Source organism: Paramormyrops kingsleyae, chromosome 20, assembly GCF_048594095.1.
Source record: "Paramormyrops kingsleyae isolate MSU_618 chromosome 20, PKINGS_0.4, whole genome shotgun sequence".
Lineage (NCBI taxonomy): Eukaryota > Metazoa > Chordata > Actinopteri > Osteoglossiformes > Mormyridae > Paramormyrops > Paramormyrops kingsleyae.
In genome coordinates, this window is record NC_132816.1 from 1,935,995 (window position 1) to 1,953,555 (window position 17,561).

The following is a 17,561-nucleotide window of genomic DNA, read 5'->3' on the forward strand; positions in this document are numbered from 1 at the left end:
TATAAAGAAATATAATTATATATACAAGATACTTATCCACAATTCACTGACATTTTCATCTGATGAAGATTTTGAGAGAGCAGAGCAACAGACGGAGAACTGACCGAGAATGGCGACGATCTCGTCATCTTGGATAACCTCCAGGGAGCCTGACACCACGAAGCAGAGGCTGTCCACGCTCTCACCCACGTGGAAGATGAGGTCGCCAGGGGCAGAGTGCACCGTCTGGAACTCCATGGCCAGTGCCCGCAGGCAGCCGTCGCTGGCCAGCCGGAAGGCAGGGTGCTCCTTGAACACCTTCCTGTTGAGGTGCACGCAGATATCCGCTCTCATGTCTTTCGGGCAGATCTGTAAGACCTGCATGAGGAGAGGACAACAAATCGTCCATGAAAAGAGCAGCCTCTCAGCCTTGCTGCATGGATCATGCTGGGTTATACTGCAGACGCACCACTAACTCAATCTCCATGCAGAAAATGGGATTCCTGAGCATAAGAACATAAGAACATAAGAACATAAGAACTATACAAACGAGAGGAGGCCATTCGGCCCATCGAGCTCGCTTGGGGAGAACTTAACTAATAGCTCAGAGTTGTTAAAATCTTATCTAGCTCTGATTTAAAGGAACCCAAGGATTCAGCTTGCACTACGTTATCAGGAAGACTATTCCATACTCTGACTACACGCTGTGTAAAGAAGTGCTTCCTTAAATCCAGTTTGAAATGTTCTCCCGCTAATTTCCACCTATGGCCACGAGTTCTTGTATTTGAACTAATGCTGAAGTAACTATTCGGTTGAACAGCATCCAAACCTGTTAGAATCTTATAGACCTGGATCATGTCCCCCCTCAGTCTCCTTTGCTTGAGGCTGAACAGATTTAGCTCAAATAACCTTTCCTCGTATGACATTCCTCTAAGACCAGGAATCATTCTTGTGGCCCTACGCTGCACCTTTTCTAAGGCCGCTATGTCCTTTTTAAGATATGGTGACCAAACCTGTACACAATATTCTAGGTGAGGTCTCACCAAGGAATTGTATAATCTTAGCATTACCTCCCCACAGACACCAAATGGACTGCACCTCATGCGATAGTCATTTCAAGTTCTCTGCCACTTCAGCTCCAAGGTCAATATCAGACTGGGGGGACAATTAATTGATGCGAAATGGACTCCACAGTTACGAACTGTGAACTTAAAAATGGTTAGTTTCTCATAAATTTAAAAGACATAGATTTCATTTACAGTAATTTGGTAACACTTCACTGGAGGGGGCACCATTAACATAGTATTATGCTATTACATATGTATTAATTAACCACAATCTAAGTCTTAGTTACCAAGTGATGTTTGTTCATCATTAATGAATTTATCTCAAGTAGTGACTATATTTGTTCATGATTTGTACTTCAGTAGTAACTGAGTTATTATTAAGTATTTCTGCCCCATCAAGTGTTACCAATAATTTTTTTTAGCAGATGCTTTTGTCCTGTTCAAGGCAGGGAACAACAAGGATGGGGTGCCTGCCCATCACAGGACACACTCACACGCCATTCATTCACAACGTGACGTACAAGTGAGGTAAATAGCACATTGCAAACGTATGAGCTGTCAGGGAGTTAACTAGGCATAAGTGCGGCTAGGCTGAGCTTCCAATGAATACCCAGGTACAAGTGTAAGCAGTATTAGAGCAAGAGCTACACAACATCTTAAATCAAAACTCCTGAATTCCACCGCTAGCTTACTACAGTTCACTGGGAACAATGGAAAACCAGCCACTAAAGAACACTGGTCATGCAGGCAAACCCTCCAAGCAGTTCCAATCTTTTTTGGTTTTTCTGCACCTCAATTCTGGAAGTTCAAACCTCAAAACTCCCCAAAACCCAAAGAGAGACAAAAATGAAGTTGCTATGGGAGAAATGCTAACAAACTGTAAAGAGAGACAAACCCAAAGAGAGACAAAAATGAAGTTGCTATGGGAGAAATGCTAACAAACTGTAATATTAATAGTAGAGAACATTCTAGAATGATTTTTGTATGAGCTTCATTTTATTGCATTGCCAAGGGGAAGGCTGTGTGCGTGTACCACATTTGTTGAGGTGCATCAGTGATAACTGTATTTGAAGACCATATTTAATTCATGAGTACTGCACAGCAATCGGTATCTGAATTCAGAATCAATAGGCAGTGACCTCAGTTAACTCAGAGAGGACACTCAGTCACTTTCTCTTCATTCATGCAACAACCACTATCTGCAATACTACTAAATACTGCCACACTCAACATATTTAACACAAAAGCTTTTTATAATACTACTACATACTCCAACACTCAACATACTGTATTTGACATACATGCATGTAACGATACTTCTAAATACTGTAACATATATTACATAAATCCATTTAATAATGCTAATAAATGCTATAGTTAATATTTAATAAGACTTAACTAAAGCCAGAGATATAAAGAAGAGATATGGGTTAGTGATTGTCACTGCTCTGGAAAGGGTTGTCTGGTAACCATGGTGTGTAGAGTAAGGTAACCTGTAAGTGATGGGGCAATGAGATGTACTTTATTGATCCCCGGAGGGTAATTAGGAACTGACTCAAACAGCAGAAAGTCACATACATGTTAAATCAATACTGGTATTACTAGTATGCAAGTATTTTTACACTTATGTAAGCATGCACTGGCGAAGACAGGGATAATGAACACATATCAAATAGGTTGCTTTCCATGTAATCATAGTCAACATAGATATTAGATAACCTTTGAACAATAAACTGAATAAGAATCTGTTAATGGGAACAATCTTTTTTTGTCCAGAATGAGTTGCTGTTGACCTTTTCAAGTATGCTACTAAAATATCTCAATAACATTTGCTATAGGAATGTCTATTGCGTGTAAATCAACAAAGAGAACATGTATGGTTGGGAATGTCTTGGGGTCTCAAAGTACCTTTTCAGTATCTATTCCTCTGGACATGGACCAGGTGGAGACAATGTAGTCCATGACTCTCTCACTCAGGCCCTTGGGCACCTGGTAGAGCTTCAGGAAGTCCCTCACGCTGTTGAGCATCTCATGGTACCTGTTCGTGTTGGCGTACATCTGCTGGAAGATGGTGGTCACATTACCAAATATGGTTGCGTACAGGAGCGCTGAAAAAGAAGAAGGACCCACTGGTTAATGTTGTTGAAGCAACAGTTTTTGGCATATTCAAAGCATTTAAAGTTTGCTCATGCATAAAGTAGGCTTATTGTGAAGTTTTCATTTTAATCCCGTGTCTCTCAAACCATTCCTGGGAGAAACACAGCTTTAAGTCTCTTAAATTCTCTTATATGCAGAAGACTAAATGATTTAGGTGTATCCTTCTACTACACTGGCATCACCTGGTAAACTGGCACCAAGAAAACGGCAGAAGAAAATTGAAAAGGCAGAAGTGACTCTAGCCAGGACCAAGAAGGTATTGGAGTACACCAATATATAATCAATAGGCAAAATTGCACATTTCTGCATATTAGGTATGCTTCACACAGTCACTAGGTCATTTCATTAGCTCGGGCTAGGTGGCGTGTGACTGTCAGTGTGTATGTGTGAGCTCGACTAGGTGGCGTGTGACTGTCAGTGTGTGTGTGAGCTCGGCAAGGTGGCGTGTGACTGTGAGTGCGTGTGTGAGCTCGGCTAGGTGGCGTGTGACTGTCAGTGTGTGCGTGAGCTCGGCTAGGTGGAGTGTGACTGTGAGTGCGTGTGTGAGCTCGGCTAGGTGGCGTGTGACTGTCAGTGCGGGTGTGAGCTCGGCTAGGTGGCGTGTGACTGTCAGTGCATGTGTGAGCTCAGCTAGGTGGCGTGTGACTATCAGTGCGTGTGTGAGCTCGGCTAGGTGGCGTGTGACTGTCAGTGTGTATGTGTGAGCTCAGCTAGGTGGCGTGTGACTGTCAGTGTGTATGTGTGAGCTCGGCTAGGTGGCGTGTGACTGTCAGTGTGTGTGTGAGCTCGGCTAGATGGCGTGTGACTGTCAGTGTGTATGTGTGAGCTCGGCTAGGTGGCGTGTGACTGTCAGTGTGTGTGTGAGCTCAGCTAGGTGGCGTGTGACTGTCAGTGTGTGTGTGAGCTCGGCTAGATGGCGTGTGACTGTCAGTGTGTATGTGTGAGCTCGGCTAGGTGGCGTGTGACTGTCAGTGTGTGTGTGAGCTCGGCTAGGTGGCGTGTGACTGTCAGTGTGTGTGTGAGCTCGGCTAGGTGGCATGTGACTGTCAGTGTATGTGTGAGCTCGGCTAGGTGGCGTGTGACTGTGAGTGCGTGTGTGAGCTCGGCTAGGTGGCGTGTGACTGTCAGTGTGTATGTGTGAGCTCGGCTAGGTGGCGTGTGACTGTCATTGTGTGTGTGAGCTCGGCTAGGTGGCATGTGACTGTCAGTGCGTGTGTGAGCTCGGCTAGGTGGCGTGTGACTGTCAGTGTGGGTGTGAGCTCGGCTAGGTGGCGTGTGACTGTCAGTGTGGGTGTGAGCTCGGCTAGGTGGCGTGTGACTGTGAGTGCTTGTGTGAGCTCGGCTAGGTGGCGTGTGACTGTCAGTGTGGGTGTGAGCTCGGCTAGGTAGCGTGTGACTGTGAGTGCGTGTGTGAGCTCGACTAGGTGGCGTGTGACTGTCAGTGTGTATGTGTGAGCTCGGCTAGGTGGCGTGTGACTGTCAGTGTGTGCGTGAGCTCAGCTAGGTGGCGTGTGACTGTCAGTGTGTATGTGTGAGCTCGGCTAGGTGACGTGTGACTGTCAGTGTGTGCGTGAGCTCAGCTAGGTGGCGTGTGACTGTCAGTGCGGGTGTGAGCTCGGCTAGGTGGCGTGTGACTGTCAGTGCATGTGTGAGCTCAGCTAGGTGGCGTGTGACTATCAGTGCGTGTGTGAGCTCGGCTAGGTGGCGTGTGACTGTCAGTGTGTATGTGTGAGCTCAGCTAGGTGGCGTGTGACTGTCAGTGTGTATGTGTGAGCTCGGCTAGGTGGCGTGTGACTGTCAGTGTGTGTGTGAGCTCGGCTAGATGGCGTGTGACTGTCAGTGTGTATGTGTGAGCTCGGCTAGGTGGCGTGTGACTGTCAGTGTGTGTGTGAGCTCAGCTAGGTGGCGTGTGACTGTCAGTGTGTGTGTGAGCTCGGCTAGGTCGCGTGTGACTGTCAGTGTGTGTGTGAGCTCAGCTAGGTGGCGTGTGACTGTCAGTGTATGTGTGAGCTCGGCTAGATGGCGTGTGACTGTCAGTGTGTATGTGTGAGCTCGGCTAGGTGGCGTGTGACTGTCAGTGTGTGTGTGAGCTCGGCTAGGTGGCGTGTGACTGTCAGTGTGTATGTGTGAGCTCGGCTAGGTGGCGTGTGACTGTCAGTGTGTATGTGTGAGCTCGGCTAGGTGGCGTGTGACTGTCAGTGTGTGTGTGAGCTCGGCTAGATGGCGTGTGACTGTCAGTGTGTATGTGTGAGCTCGGCTAGGTGGCGTGTGACTGTCAGTGTGTGTGTGAGCTCAGCTAGGTGGCGTGTGACTGTCAGTGTGTGTGTGAGCTCGGCTAGATGGCGTGTGACTGTCAGTGTGTATGTGTGAGCTCGGCTAGGTGGCGTGTGACTGTCAGTGTGTGTGTGAGCTCGGCTAGGTGGCGTGTGACTGTCAGTGTGTGTGTGAGCTCGGCTAGGTGGCATGTGACTGTCAGTGTATGTGTGAGCTCGGCTAGGTGGCGTGTGACTGTGAGTGTGTATGTGTGAGCTCGGCTAGGTGGCGTGTGACTGTCAGTGTGTGTGTGAGCTCGGCTAGATGGCGTGTGACTGTCAGTGTGTATGTGTGAGCTCGGCTAGGTGGCGTGTGACTGTCAGTGTGTGTGTGAGCTCGGCTAGGTGGCGTGTGACTGTCAGTGTGTGTGTGAGCTCGGCTAGGTCGCGTGTGACTGTCAGTGTGTGTGTGAGCTCAGCTAGGTGGCGTGTGACTGTCAGTGTGTGTGTGAGCTCGGCTAGATGGCGTGTGACTGTCAGTGTGTATGTGTGAGCTCGGCTAGGTGGCGTGTGACTGTCAGTGTGTGTGTGAGCTCGGCTAGGTGGCGTGTGACTGTCAGTGTGTATGTGTGAGCTCGGCTAGGTGGCGTGTGACTGTCAGTGTGTATGTGTGAGCTCGGCTAGGTGGCGTGTGACTGTCAGTGTGTGTGTGAGCTCGGCTAGATGGCGTGTGACTGTCAGTGTGTATGTGTGAGCTCGGCTAGGTGGCGTGTGACTGTCAGTGTGTGTGTGAGCTCAGCTAGGTGGCGTGTGACTGTCAGTGTGTGTGTGAGCTCGGCTAGATGGCGTGTGACTGTCAGTGTGTATGTGTGAGCTCGGCTAGGTGGCGTGTGACTGTCAGTGTGTGTGTGAGCTCGGCTAGGTGGCGTGTGACTGTCAGTGTGTGTGTGAGCTCGGCTAGGTGGCATGTGACTGTCAGTGTATGTGTGAGCTCGGCTAGGTGGCGTGTGACTGTGAGTGCGTGTGTGAGCTCGGCTAGGTGGCGTGTGACTGTCAGTGTGTATGTGTGAGCTCGGCTAGGTGGCGTGTGACTGTCATTGTGTGTGTGAGCTCGGCTAGGTGGCATGTGACTGTCAGTGCGTGTGTGAGCTCGGCTAGGTGGCGTGTGACTGTCAGTGTGTATGTGTGAGCTCGGCTAGGTGGCGTGTGACTGTCAGTGTGTGTGTGAGCTCGGCTAGGTGGCGTGTGACTGTCAGTGTGGGTGTGAGCTCGGCTAGGTGGCGTGTGACTGTCAGTGTGGGTGTGAGCTCGGCTAGGTGGCGTGTGACTGTGAGTGCTTGTGTGAGCTCGGCTAGGTGGCGTGTGACTGTCAGTGTGGGTGTGAGCTCGGCTAGGTAGCGTGTGACTGTGAGTGCGTGTGTGAGCTCGACTAGGTGGCGTGTGACTGTCAGTGTGTATGTGTGAGCTCGGCTAGGTGGCGTGTGACTGTCAGTGTGTGCGTGAGCTCAGCTAGGTGGCGTGTGACTGTCAGTGTGTATGTGTGAGCTCGGCTAGGTGACGTGTGACTGTCAGTGTGTGCGTGAGCTCAGCTAGGTGGCGTGTGACTGTCAGTGTGTATGTGTGAGCTCGGCTAGGTGGCGTGTGACTGTCAGTGTGTATGTGTGAGCTCGGCTAGGTGGCGTGTGACTGTCATTGTGTGTGTGAGCTCGACTAGGTGGCATGTGACTGTCAGTGCGTCTGTGAGCTCGGCTAGGTGGTATGTCAATCATAGATGTTCAAGTTAACCCATGTAAAAATCAGTTTTACCATTAATTAATATATCACACAAGAATTCCAGTTATGTAATATGCATTCTCTTAAGAATAATGAATGAATACTGAGGTTAAATTAAAATGTTTTGCCGGGATTCCACAATAAAGTGGACACAAATGTGGACAGAGGCAGGAACTAATAAACTAACCACCTTTACTAAGAGGCACAATATTGAACAATATTCACAGTATTGAATATTGAATAATACAAACAAACAAATTTATTTTTGTATAGCGCGTTATCACAACATTACATTGTCTCAAAGCGCTTTACAGCATCCCCACCCAAAGCCCCCAGTGAGTAAGCCATAGGCGACAGTGGCAAGGAAAAACTCCTGAGAAGGAAGAAACCTTGGGAGGGACCAGATTCAAAGGGGGAGCCCATCCTCCAGGGGCCGGCAGGGAGAGTCAAATACAGTAAAATTTCAGACACAAACGGGGAGCAGGGGGGAGATGACAGCCGGTGCCAACGCTCCCTCCAATCGCCAGGCAACCAGAAGGCAGGCAGCGGGTCATACCACTCCACAAAGGGAGATAGAAAGTAAGGGGAAGAAAGCTCAGAGGACCAGTGGAAAAAAACACTTCATGAAGTAAACTATCCTAGAAAAACAGCCAAAAATTACACCAACCCACAAACAAGAACTTCAAGACTGGGCAAAGTCAAATGACACGCAGATCAGGTTAAATAGCCATCTCTATAGGGCACAGGTGACTTCTTAAATTAATAATAATAATAATAATAATAATAATAATAATACTTATATTTACATAATAATTTTATTTATATAGCTCTTTTTCAAGAACTCAAAGACGCCTTACAGAGTAAGTACACAGAAAACAGATTAAAGAAATACACATTATGCATACGGAAGGTTGAATGGCTGGGCAAAAAGAAAGGTTTTTAGCTTGGTTTTAAAATCTGAAACAGAGGTCGATAAACGGATGGTAGTACAGTAGGTAGTGAGTTCCAAAGGCGGGGAGCTAAACGGGAAAATGCACGGTCACCATAGCTATGTAATTTGGATGGGGGGATGAGGAGAGAGCCAGTAGAGGAAGATCTAAGACTGCAGGGGGGCTGGTAGGGTAGAAGCAAATCAGTAAGATATGGGGGACCTTTTTGTTAAGAGCTTTAAGTGTCAGAAGCAGCATTTTGAAATGAATGCACTCTTTTATAGGGAGCCAGTGCAGGCTCTGCAGAATGGGTGTGATGTGTTGATAGGAACGGGTGTGAGTAAGGGGGGGGGCAGCAGAGTTCTGAACTATCTGAAGTTTATGAAGAGATTTAGCGGAGATAGCAGCAAGTAGTGAGTTGCAGTAGTCAAGACGGCTAGAGATAAAGGCATGAATGAGGGACTCGGCAGCAGAGTTTGAAAGGTATAGCCTGATACGGGCAATGTTACGGAGGTGAAAGTAAGCAGTTTTTACTATGGCACGTAGGTGTGTGTCAAACGAGAGGGTTGGGTCAAAGGTGACACCAAGATTTCGGACTAGAGGAGATGGAGAGATGGTAGTGTGATCCAATTTGAGGGTTATCGGGATAGTTTTGCAAAGTGTGGATTTTGTCCCAAAGACAATTAGTTCAGCCTTATCACTATTGAGTTTTAAGAAATTTTGGCTCATCCATAATTTGACTTCAGATAGGCAGGTTTCTATATGCGCAAGTGGAAGAGTGTGTATGGAGCTGGAGCTAACATAGATTTGGGTGTCGTTGGCGTAAAGATGAAAATTTAGATTAAAGCGGCGAATGATCTAGCCTAGAGGTTGAACGTAAATGATGAAGAGCAGTGGCCCCAGGACAGAGCCCTGGGGGACACCACGTGTGACAGCTGATATGTCTGATGTCTGACCGGATAGGGTAATAAAATGGTTTCTGTCTGTGAGATAGGAAATAAACCAATTAAGTGCTGCCCTACAAACTCCGAGACTGTGGAGCCTCTGGATAAGAATGGCATGTGAGACTGTATCAAAGGCTGCGCTTAAATCGAGCAAAAGAAGGAGGCTTATGGCACCAGTATCAGTAGCAACTAGTAGGTCATTTAAGACTCTGACTAGAGGTTTCTGTTTCTGTGCTGTGGAATCGGCGAAAACTATTGGAACCCAATGACATCACTTCCTTGGGATTCTGGGAGGATTCTCCAGAACCTCTGTCTTGTTGGCGCCGCCTGCTGCTTGTGTGTGGCGTGACAGCTTTAATATATTTTGCACTGATATGTAATGGAGACACCAAATTACCAAAAATGAACAGGCACAATACTAAGTTATCATAAAAAGATAAACCAAAACAGAGAATCTGAACAATGCAACATGAAATCGTCTACAAGAAATCCCACCTTTCTGTGTTTTGTCGGTTATGTGGGAAAACAGGAACCGCTCCAGTAATGGTTGATTTGGGTTGACACCTATTAAATGAAACAGGTATGGAATGTGGTCTACTTCCTTTCTTTCTTATCAAAGCCCTCAATGATCTCTAAAGTACACGAAGACTGCAGTCCTGTGGAATGTAATTTGAGTAGATGGAATGCGATTGGAGTCCTATAGAATGAATGTGATCACTCAAAATGAATTTGCATTTACTGGTATTTATTTTGTCTCTGAAGGATAGACCAGACCAACACCATGCCAGAACAAGCCTCCCACACCACTACCAAGAAAACCGAGCACCTCAACCTGCAGACTCCGTAGCACAAGACCTCCAGTCATCCAGTTCCTTTACCTGTTTTACATACTTCAGTAATTCAATGCCAGTATTGAATGTACAACTTTACTCAGAGAAACATGATTCTCTGTGCCATTCACCATGGACTATACATCAGCAAAGTGATTTAGAGCTCAATCTTTCTCCAACCAATGCATCAACATCATGGCTAAGGAATATGCACTTCCATCCATTGTTGTGCCTAGCTGATGATGCCATTATTTAGACTTCAGTGTCAATATCACAATTTTCACTGTTTCTTGTGAAGCATGAGAATGAGAGTGGCACTGTCACTGAATCAGCCTGCTCTCAAATGTCTTCAATCCACAGTAACGAAAAACCAGGGAAACTGGGGCTGCCCAGAATTTCAATACATGATTCTGAACATGTGAAATAATGACTTAACCTGCACTGAGTATGATTGAGTCCTCATTTATTTTAATTAGTTTATTTTGGCAATCATCTATTGCAGCCCTATTCAATAGGCGGCCCACGGGCCAAAACCGGCCCATCAGTCATTTTGGACCGGCCCGCTGACTACCTCTTATTTATTAAATAGCTGCGATTTAACTGTAAGCGCGACAGTTTATAACATTTTACGGGACGTCGCGCAGCTGTTTACGCTCTTGATTGAAGGTTTATGACAGTTTACAACAGCGGGAACATGTCGCATTCAAAAGAGAAAAGACGTAAGGTTGACAGCGAAAATAGAAAATTTAACAACGAGTGGACTGATAAGTATGCACACATACAAAATGCTGAGGGAAAACCCATGTGCCTTGTCTGTCTTGTCATATGCTCGGTAAATAAAGAATACAATGTGCGGAGGCACTTCAAGACTTTAAAAGTCAGCAGTTTGTTTGTGATTTTTTTGAAGTTATGTTTGTTCTTATTTGTACAATATGATATCGTTATTACTGTTTATGTGAGTTTATGACTGTGACATTTGCTCTTATTTGCACAAAATTGTAATTATTGTTTTCTAGGCTTTATTTTATTTAAGCAAAAGCAAATACTGTCACTGTGAGTTTGTGACTCAGATGTCTGTTAAAATTCAAGCTGGCTATGTTTTGCAGTTTTTATTATTTGCACTAGAAGCCAGTGGTTAATGCTATTTGACTCATTTAAATAAAATGTTGAAAATGCAGTGGTGCTTTGTATTAATGGGGTACAATACAAGAAATACAGAGAAATGTGCGGCCCACTGGCAAAAGCCGTATGACAATTTGGCCCAATGAAAAATCTAATTGAATACCCCTGATCTATTGCTTATCAATGCAATATATAATTATAATGATATGGCCCATCTTCATTATTCAATGGTACAGGTCAGTACTGTATATCACACCAGCTTATTTAAAGCTAATTACAGGGACAGCTACTGTAGATGCCAGACAGCAATGTGTTATAGGGTTCAAAATAAAACATTAAGATAATGGGTCCTTATAAAATTACAGCAAGCACTGAGTCATAGAAAACAATATTACCAAAATCAATATGGATACCAAGATATACAATTACAAGATGCTCTGTGTTAATAGAAATAACAATTAACCAATTCCTGGGCAGGACAAAAAAGCTCTTAATTACTCTTAAATGAGAGATTTATCACACACATGAACAAAAAGCTAAGGCATGTTCAGAATGCAAGATTAAATTCACCTGTGTATTATGTCCAGTATATCGGCCTTTGAAATATTACTTCTCTTGTTTACTAATGTAGCTATAAGAGTACAGTACCACTCTAATGTTAGAGCAAGAATTTTTTTGCTCTCTTCTGGAAAGCCTTCCGCTATCCAGTTATCCACACTGGTAATGCATTCACTCCAACAGGGACTACACCATGGACTTCTGCATACTAGCCGCTGTTAGTGGACTACAACCCATTCTGAGTTTACCTGGCAGAGAAGATACCACCAGTCCAGATCAGTATATTCTGATGCCCATTTCTACTGAAAACCTGGTCTAGAAGAGAAGGAGGATAGTTTAAATCTCTTCTCTGACATCCTTGTCCCACATGCAACTGAATTCCTCTGGTCCTGGAGGAACGTTCCTGCATCATCTGCGTATTGTGGAGGAGCCAGACGTCTGTGAGCTAGAGTGCACAATTCAAGACCCAGTTGGGAGTTTGAACATTGAATTAACTGAACCTAGATGCAGTTCACTGTTCCTGACCTGATCTCCCATGAGCACGTCTCACCATCCGAATAGACTGCAGTGCAGCAAAGACCTTCATGGATGAGAAGCTAGCTGACCAACTAGGAGTACCTCAGAAAGCCTTCATCATCTCAAGTTATGGGCTCTGAACACCACTCATTAGACCAAACCCCTTCACCTACAAACTACATTTCCTACATTTTGAAGGTACCCCATTCCTCATAATTGTTTCTTGTAAAGATCCACTTGAGCTAGGTCACCCCTGACTACAGCATTACAGCCCAATCATATCAACCAAGGGGGAACTTGTTTGGTGTTTTTAAGTGAATAGCCCTCCCTTGCTTTCAGGGGACTACCACCGCGAAGACGTGAGAAGAATAAAGGACTGCTTAGTAAAGCCAAATCTCCCACACCACCTCCTCATGTCCTTTGAAAATGTGCCGTTGACCTCTTCTAGGTCCAACTGCATACTGGCTAAAAGAATCTGGGCACCAGCTTGTCATTCTAAAGCTAAGGGTATTAATATGAAGCTGGCCCACCCTTAGTTGCTATAATAGCCTCTACTCTTCAGGGAAGGATTTCCATGAGATGTTGGAACATTTCTGGTGGGATTTATTTCCATTGGGGCTGGGTATTGATTTTGGATGATCAGGTCCCCTTCACAGTCACTTTACTTGCATTTACCAGGACAGCACTGGCAGGACAGAAATTTGCTGAACTGACTTGTTGGAACAGTGGCATCTTCTGATGGTGCCAGGCTGAAAGTCACAGACCTCTTCTGTAAGACCACCCATTCTGCTGCCATTAGTCACGTTTACAAACCCACACTTTTTTTTCGATTTTGAACTAAATCTTGCTGATCAATGGTTTTGAATGTACCAATTACATAAAAGCAAAAAAAAGTGATTGTTTACATGTCTCACGTGTCAGGGGTGTTTCTAGCTATTGAAAAAAATCATGGGCTAAGTTTTGTTTACCTGGGCAGTGTTTCCCCCCGCAAAGCTGTAAATCTAGGGGAAACAATACTGGGGCTTGACTTTTTGTATTTTCAAGGAAGACTGGCATTGGAGGTAAAATACTTGGGGCAAGGCTTAAAATACAGCTATAGCCCCAAGTGATCGGACTTAACAACGCCTATGCCAAGTGTACAATCGGATCCGATTCTCTGTGCACGGACACTAGCTCATGTCCAGCTTTGCCATGTAGCCAATTTGCAAAGACAGAACTGCAATGAAGGACAGCCAGACATTTTGGGCTTTTATTCTTTTTCATTTAATAGAAACAATCCAAAAAATCTATTTATGTGTAATTTGAGAAGGGGAGCACTGTACAGAGGTCAGACATTCCTATTCCTGCCTCACTTAAGTTTTCCTACACACCTTTACATAGTTCATCATTGTAGAATTTGCAAACTTCCAGCCATTCAACTCTTTTTAATCTTTTAAAATACTTAAAAGAAAAGTTATCTCCTCATATGTTTTCCATTCACTGCTTTTTCTTCAACTCATAGATAAAACGTGAACATACACTGAAAGTACCAAATGCAGATGGAATTCACTTGAGTCTTGATATAGCCTCTACTTTTCTATCTAACGTCCAGTTTATATTAGACAACTTTATTCTGATCGAGCTTCATTCTGATTATTAACAGATTACTAGGAAGTAAATGTAGCTATTGTTTGATGCTGGATATTGCAAACTGAGTTCTTAATTATACATGCGTATGTCAGCGATGGGTGTGGCTTATGTGGCCAGTTCCATGTTCTGCAGTGAGTGTAGCTTTTAACCCAGGTTATCTGGCTCCATCTTCTATCCCTTAACCCGAGTCCTAAGGACACTAGCACCTTTAGAGTAAGTATGTTTATCAGCCCTGTAACTCGCTAGGTATTGTAATCTCTCAGATATCAGTTATCACCCACCTTCCACATGTCCTTGCAAAAACCTGTTTTTTATAGCCCAGTGAGTTCACCAACTGTTCCCAATGGGCATCCCCCCCTGCTGAATGTCAAAAGCAGACAGGCCAACTCAACCCAGGCCCTTTTGTACTCTTATTTCCGAGGGGGGCAGCTTGGTTGTGCATAGGAAATGTCTTAGGTGCCAATGCACGACATCCTTGACCCTTCTCTGATCAAGGAGTTACATCATACCCATCCCTATCGCCTGTCTCTATGACCCAGGAGTTCCTGGCTGGGTGTCATTCTAGGGTATCCAGTGCCACCAGTGAAGAGGGAGACACTGTCACATTAGCCTCTAGTCGACACTCCTTGCAGCCTAGCCAATTAGTTGAGTACTCTGTGACTGTGAGTCTTTATGCTCAACTGGTTGATTAAAACAAAATCTTGGTCTGGATTTGTACTTTGTGGACCTGAACTTTCCACCTCTGAGCCTAACCCAACCAGATCACGCCCAACCTCTCCTGAATATTAGAGTCACCCAATTTGCAAAAGCAAGGTGCTGGAAACATAAGACTTCTCCTGACCACAAAGACGGAATCAAAATTTTCAGTGAAGACAGAAAGGACAGGACTTCACACGCAGAAAGATTGCACCCTCCTGAAAGCAGCAGGATAATTGGGTTCTTTATAATGAATCTGAACACATTTATTTATTCAGCAGATAAAGCGTCATGCTCAGAGGCCCCACCATAAAACCTTGTGGCCAGCGCACAGATTTGAGTCGGTGACCCTCCCCACTGAGCCACACACCAGCCCAGACTCCAACACTCGACATGTGACTAAGCTCCCAGTCTGGATCAGTGTCTCCCTCACACGGACACTCGATTCCAGGCCATCAAACTAAGACTTTGCTTTACACCCTTTCCATGCCCAGTCTCCTTTTTTTCCTCCACACTAAACTCTATTAACCCCAATTTCCTATTTCCCCCAATACTCTGCTCATTTTCCAGAAATAGAAATACAGGTCTCCACGTCTTCCACACAATACCACAAACGTTTCTGTTTACCTCATTAATCCATGATGTTACATCACATACGGTAATGAAGCTAAACCTCATTGACCATAAGGTGTCTCTGGCGATATTATGACAGTTGGAAAGGCTAAGTGAGCCATATGGCGAGCGTCGTAATCAAACTCCCTCCCAGTCTGAATCAGCATATTAGCGCTGCCCCCGCTGAGACTGGCGGTCCTCCTCAGAGACAGAGAACTCAAGGTCTCTATTAGGCCACACTGTGCAACTGTAATGACAGGTCTAGAGGAGGGTATGTCATCATTAAATGTATCTGTCTCATATTTGAATAATTTCCTATTTAGTTTCAGTGTAACTATTAAATAAAAAATCTGAATAACTAATTAATAATCAAATGAATAAATAATGATGTGTTGCATGATGGTCTCTCATCCTGCTGTTCATATTGCAACACTGTAGCATTACAGTGTCGTCATACAGTCAGTATTCACACCCAGCTAGTGCCAGGTAGAGGCCATGTTTGCCTCCAGAATAGCTTCAGTGCTGGATGAGTTGAGTGTTCAGAGAAGCCTTTCTGCACACCTCTGCTGTATTGACCTGATTTAGTACTTGCGGTCTTCCTGTTTGCTTTAACAATGGTGATTCTTCAATGACCCCTCATTAAAAAAAGGTATTTTCACCAACGGAACCGCCCCCGTCTGGATGTTTTTTGAGTAACATTTTTTGAGACACAAATTCTTAATAGTAACCCAATTACCACTGAAGTACAACACAGGAGCAAATATCGCCGCTACTTGAGATAAAAGATGCATCATGATTCATTAATGATGAACAAACATGAGCTCAGTATGTAACTAAGACAGTTTGTGGTTAATTAATCCATAGGTAATAGCATAATGCTACATTATTTGTGCCCCTCAAGTAGAGTGTTACCATTTTTTTGTTTATCACACTATTCTCTCTATATTGTAGATGCTGCAGTGTGTAGAAATCCCAGGAAGGTGGCTGTTTCTGAGATGCGGAACCAGCATGTCTGACAGTACCAACCACAACAAAGTAAAATCACTGAGAGCCAGAGCACCAGGCTTGCTAACCAGCTGGACAGTAACTGAAGCCCTTAACCCCATCATAAAGGGTCTTAAGCCCTTTATGATTAACTCACATTCACATGAATGGCTGTACGGAGGAGCAGGCTGACGTTTAACAGACTGACAGACTGGCCACTGGGTGTGTGTATCGCTTAACCTCCTGCCTTACAGTGAAGCATTTTCAAAGTGATTCTCTGAAGCTGATGTTTATGATACTTCTAACCCACTTTCTGCTTCTGCTATCTGTATTATCCTTTCCTAACACAAGTGAAGCTGCTAGGAATCTGATTACTGGAAGATTATGGAATGTAGGCCTGACAGTCCATTTCCTACGTGGATAGTTACACATAGATGAACACATTAAGGAAGTTTACCTCTTTGTGCTTTGCTGAAAAGAAAACCAAAATCCTGCAAAAGGGCTCTGAGGGTCTGTGCAAGTATAATGGCAAAATTCTGAAACTACACCGGTGCAATAAATTAATATTCCACTTAATGCCAGTTGACCCAATATTTTCCCACCAAATAGGTGGTTAAATGTATTTATTTATGTATGACTTAATGTCCACGACTGAAATGCGTTTTATATAATTTATATTCTTTATATGTCTAAATATTTATATTCTATACCTATGTCTCAAAATTTGAACACTTGTCGTTTGTCGCCCATAAAATGTGCCTCAAAGTTTTAAAAAATCCATACAGTACTTTTAGAGTTATAATGTTCACAGGACCAAGTGTCTTTTATAGCTGCCATTTACTTCCTTTGCTGCCACATAGCACTGCTGCTTCATTTTTAGGGCAATTTGTCTCAAGATGAGACAAGGTGCAGATCTTCATTCATATAATGTTCTTGAGAAGCAGCAATAAGATCCATCAAACACTTTTTGATTTATCACGTTCACAATGTCAAACATTGTCTGCTTTCACCATTCCTGTTGCTGCCACTAAGTACCATTGCTTCAGTTTTGGGGCAATCTGTCTCAAAATTTAATCAGTTCCAGTTCCTCGCCCAGTTCCTTTTGGGTCGATCTTCAAGTTCATCACTCATAGTGTCTCAGCACAGTTGGAAAAAGATCAATCAAATACTTTTTGAGGTATCTTCTTAGTGTCAAAGTATCTGCAGCAGAGGCAGCAGCAGACCCTGACCAGTGAATTCAATAAGCACACTGATAAAAAAAGAAGTAATTGATTTCAATATATAGCAAAACATTCAAGGATTATGCATTTTTGCATTAATTTACTTTTGTATGAACAAATACCCCCCAAAATTTTTTTTGCCAGCAACAGCCTTCTTTACGCTACATCGTTTGTAAGTTCTATGTTAAAGACCTTACAAACAACGCAGAGTTAAGAAGGCTTCAGGAAACTCACACCTGCTCATTTGTTTTATTAACTGGTTAATAGCTTTGGCTCTGTGCTGATTGCATATA

General features: G+C 44.3%; 1 protein-coding gene across 1 annotated transcript in view; it reads right to left on the reverse strand.

The window, feature by feature from the left end:
- Nucleotides 1-17,561, reverse strand: part of LOC111853441 (voltage-gated delayed rectifier potassium channel KCNH1-like) — a 97,408-nt gene that overhangs the window by 39,483 nt on the left and 40,364 nt on the right. Inside the window, exons 8-9 of the mRNA XM_023830321.2 lie at nucleotides 2,955-3,154; nucleotides 105-357 (exon numbers count right to left, since the gene is read on the reverse strand). Of these exons, the coding sequence (XP_023686089.1) occupies nucleotides 105-357; nucleotides 2,955-3,154 (453 nt within the window). The remainder of the gene's footprint in view (nucleotides 1-104; nucleotides 358-2,954; nucleotides 3,155-17,561) is intronic.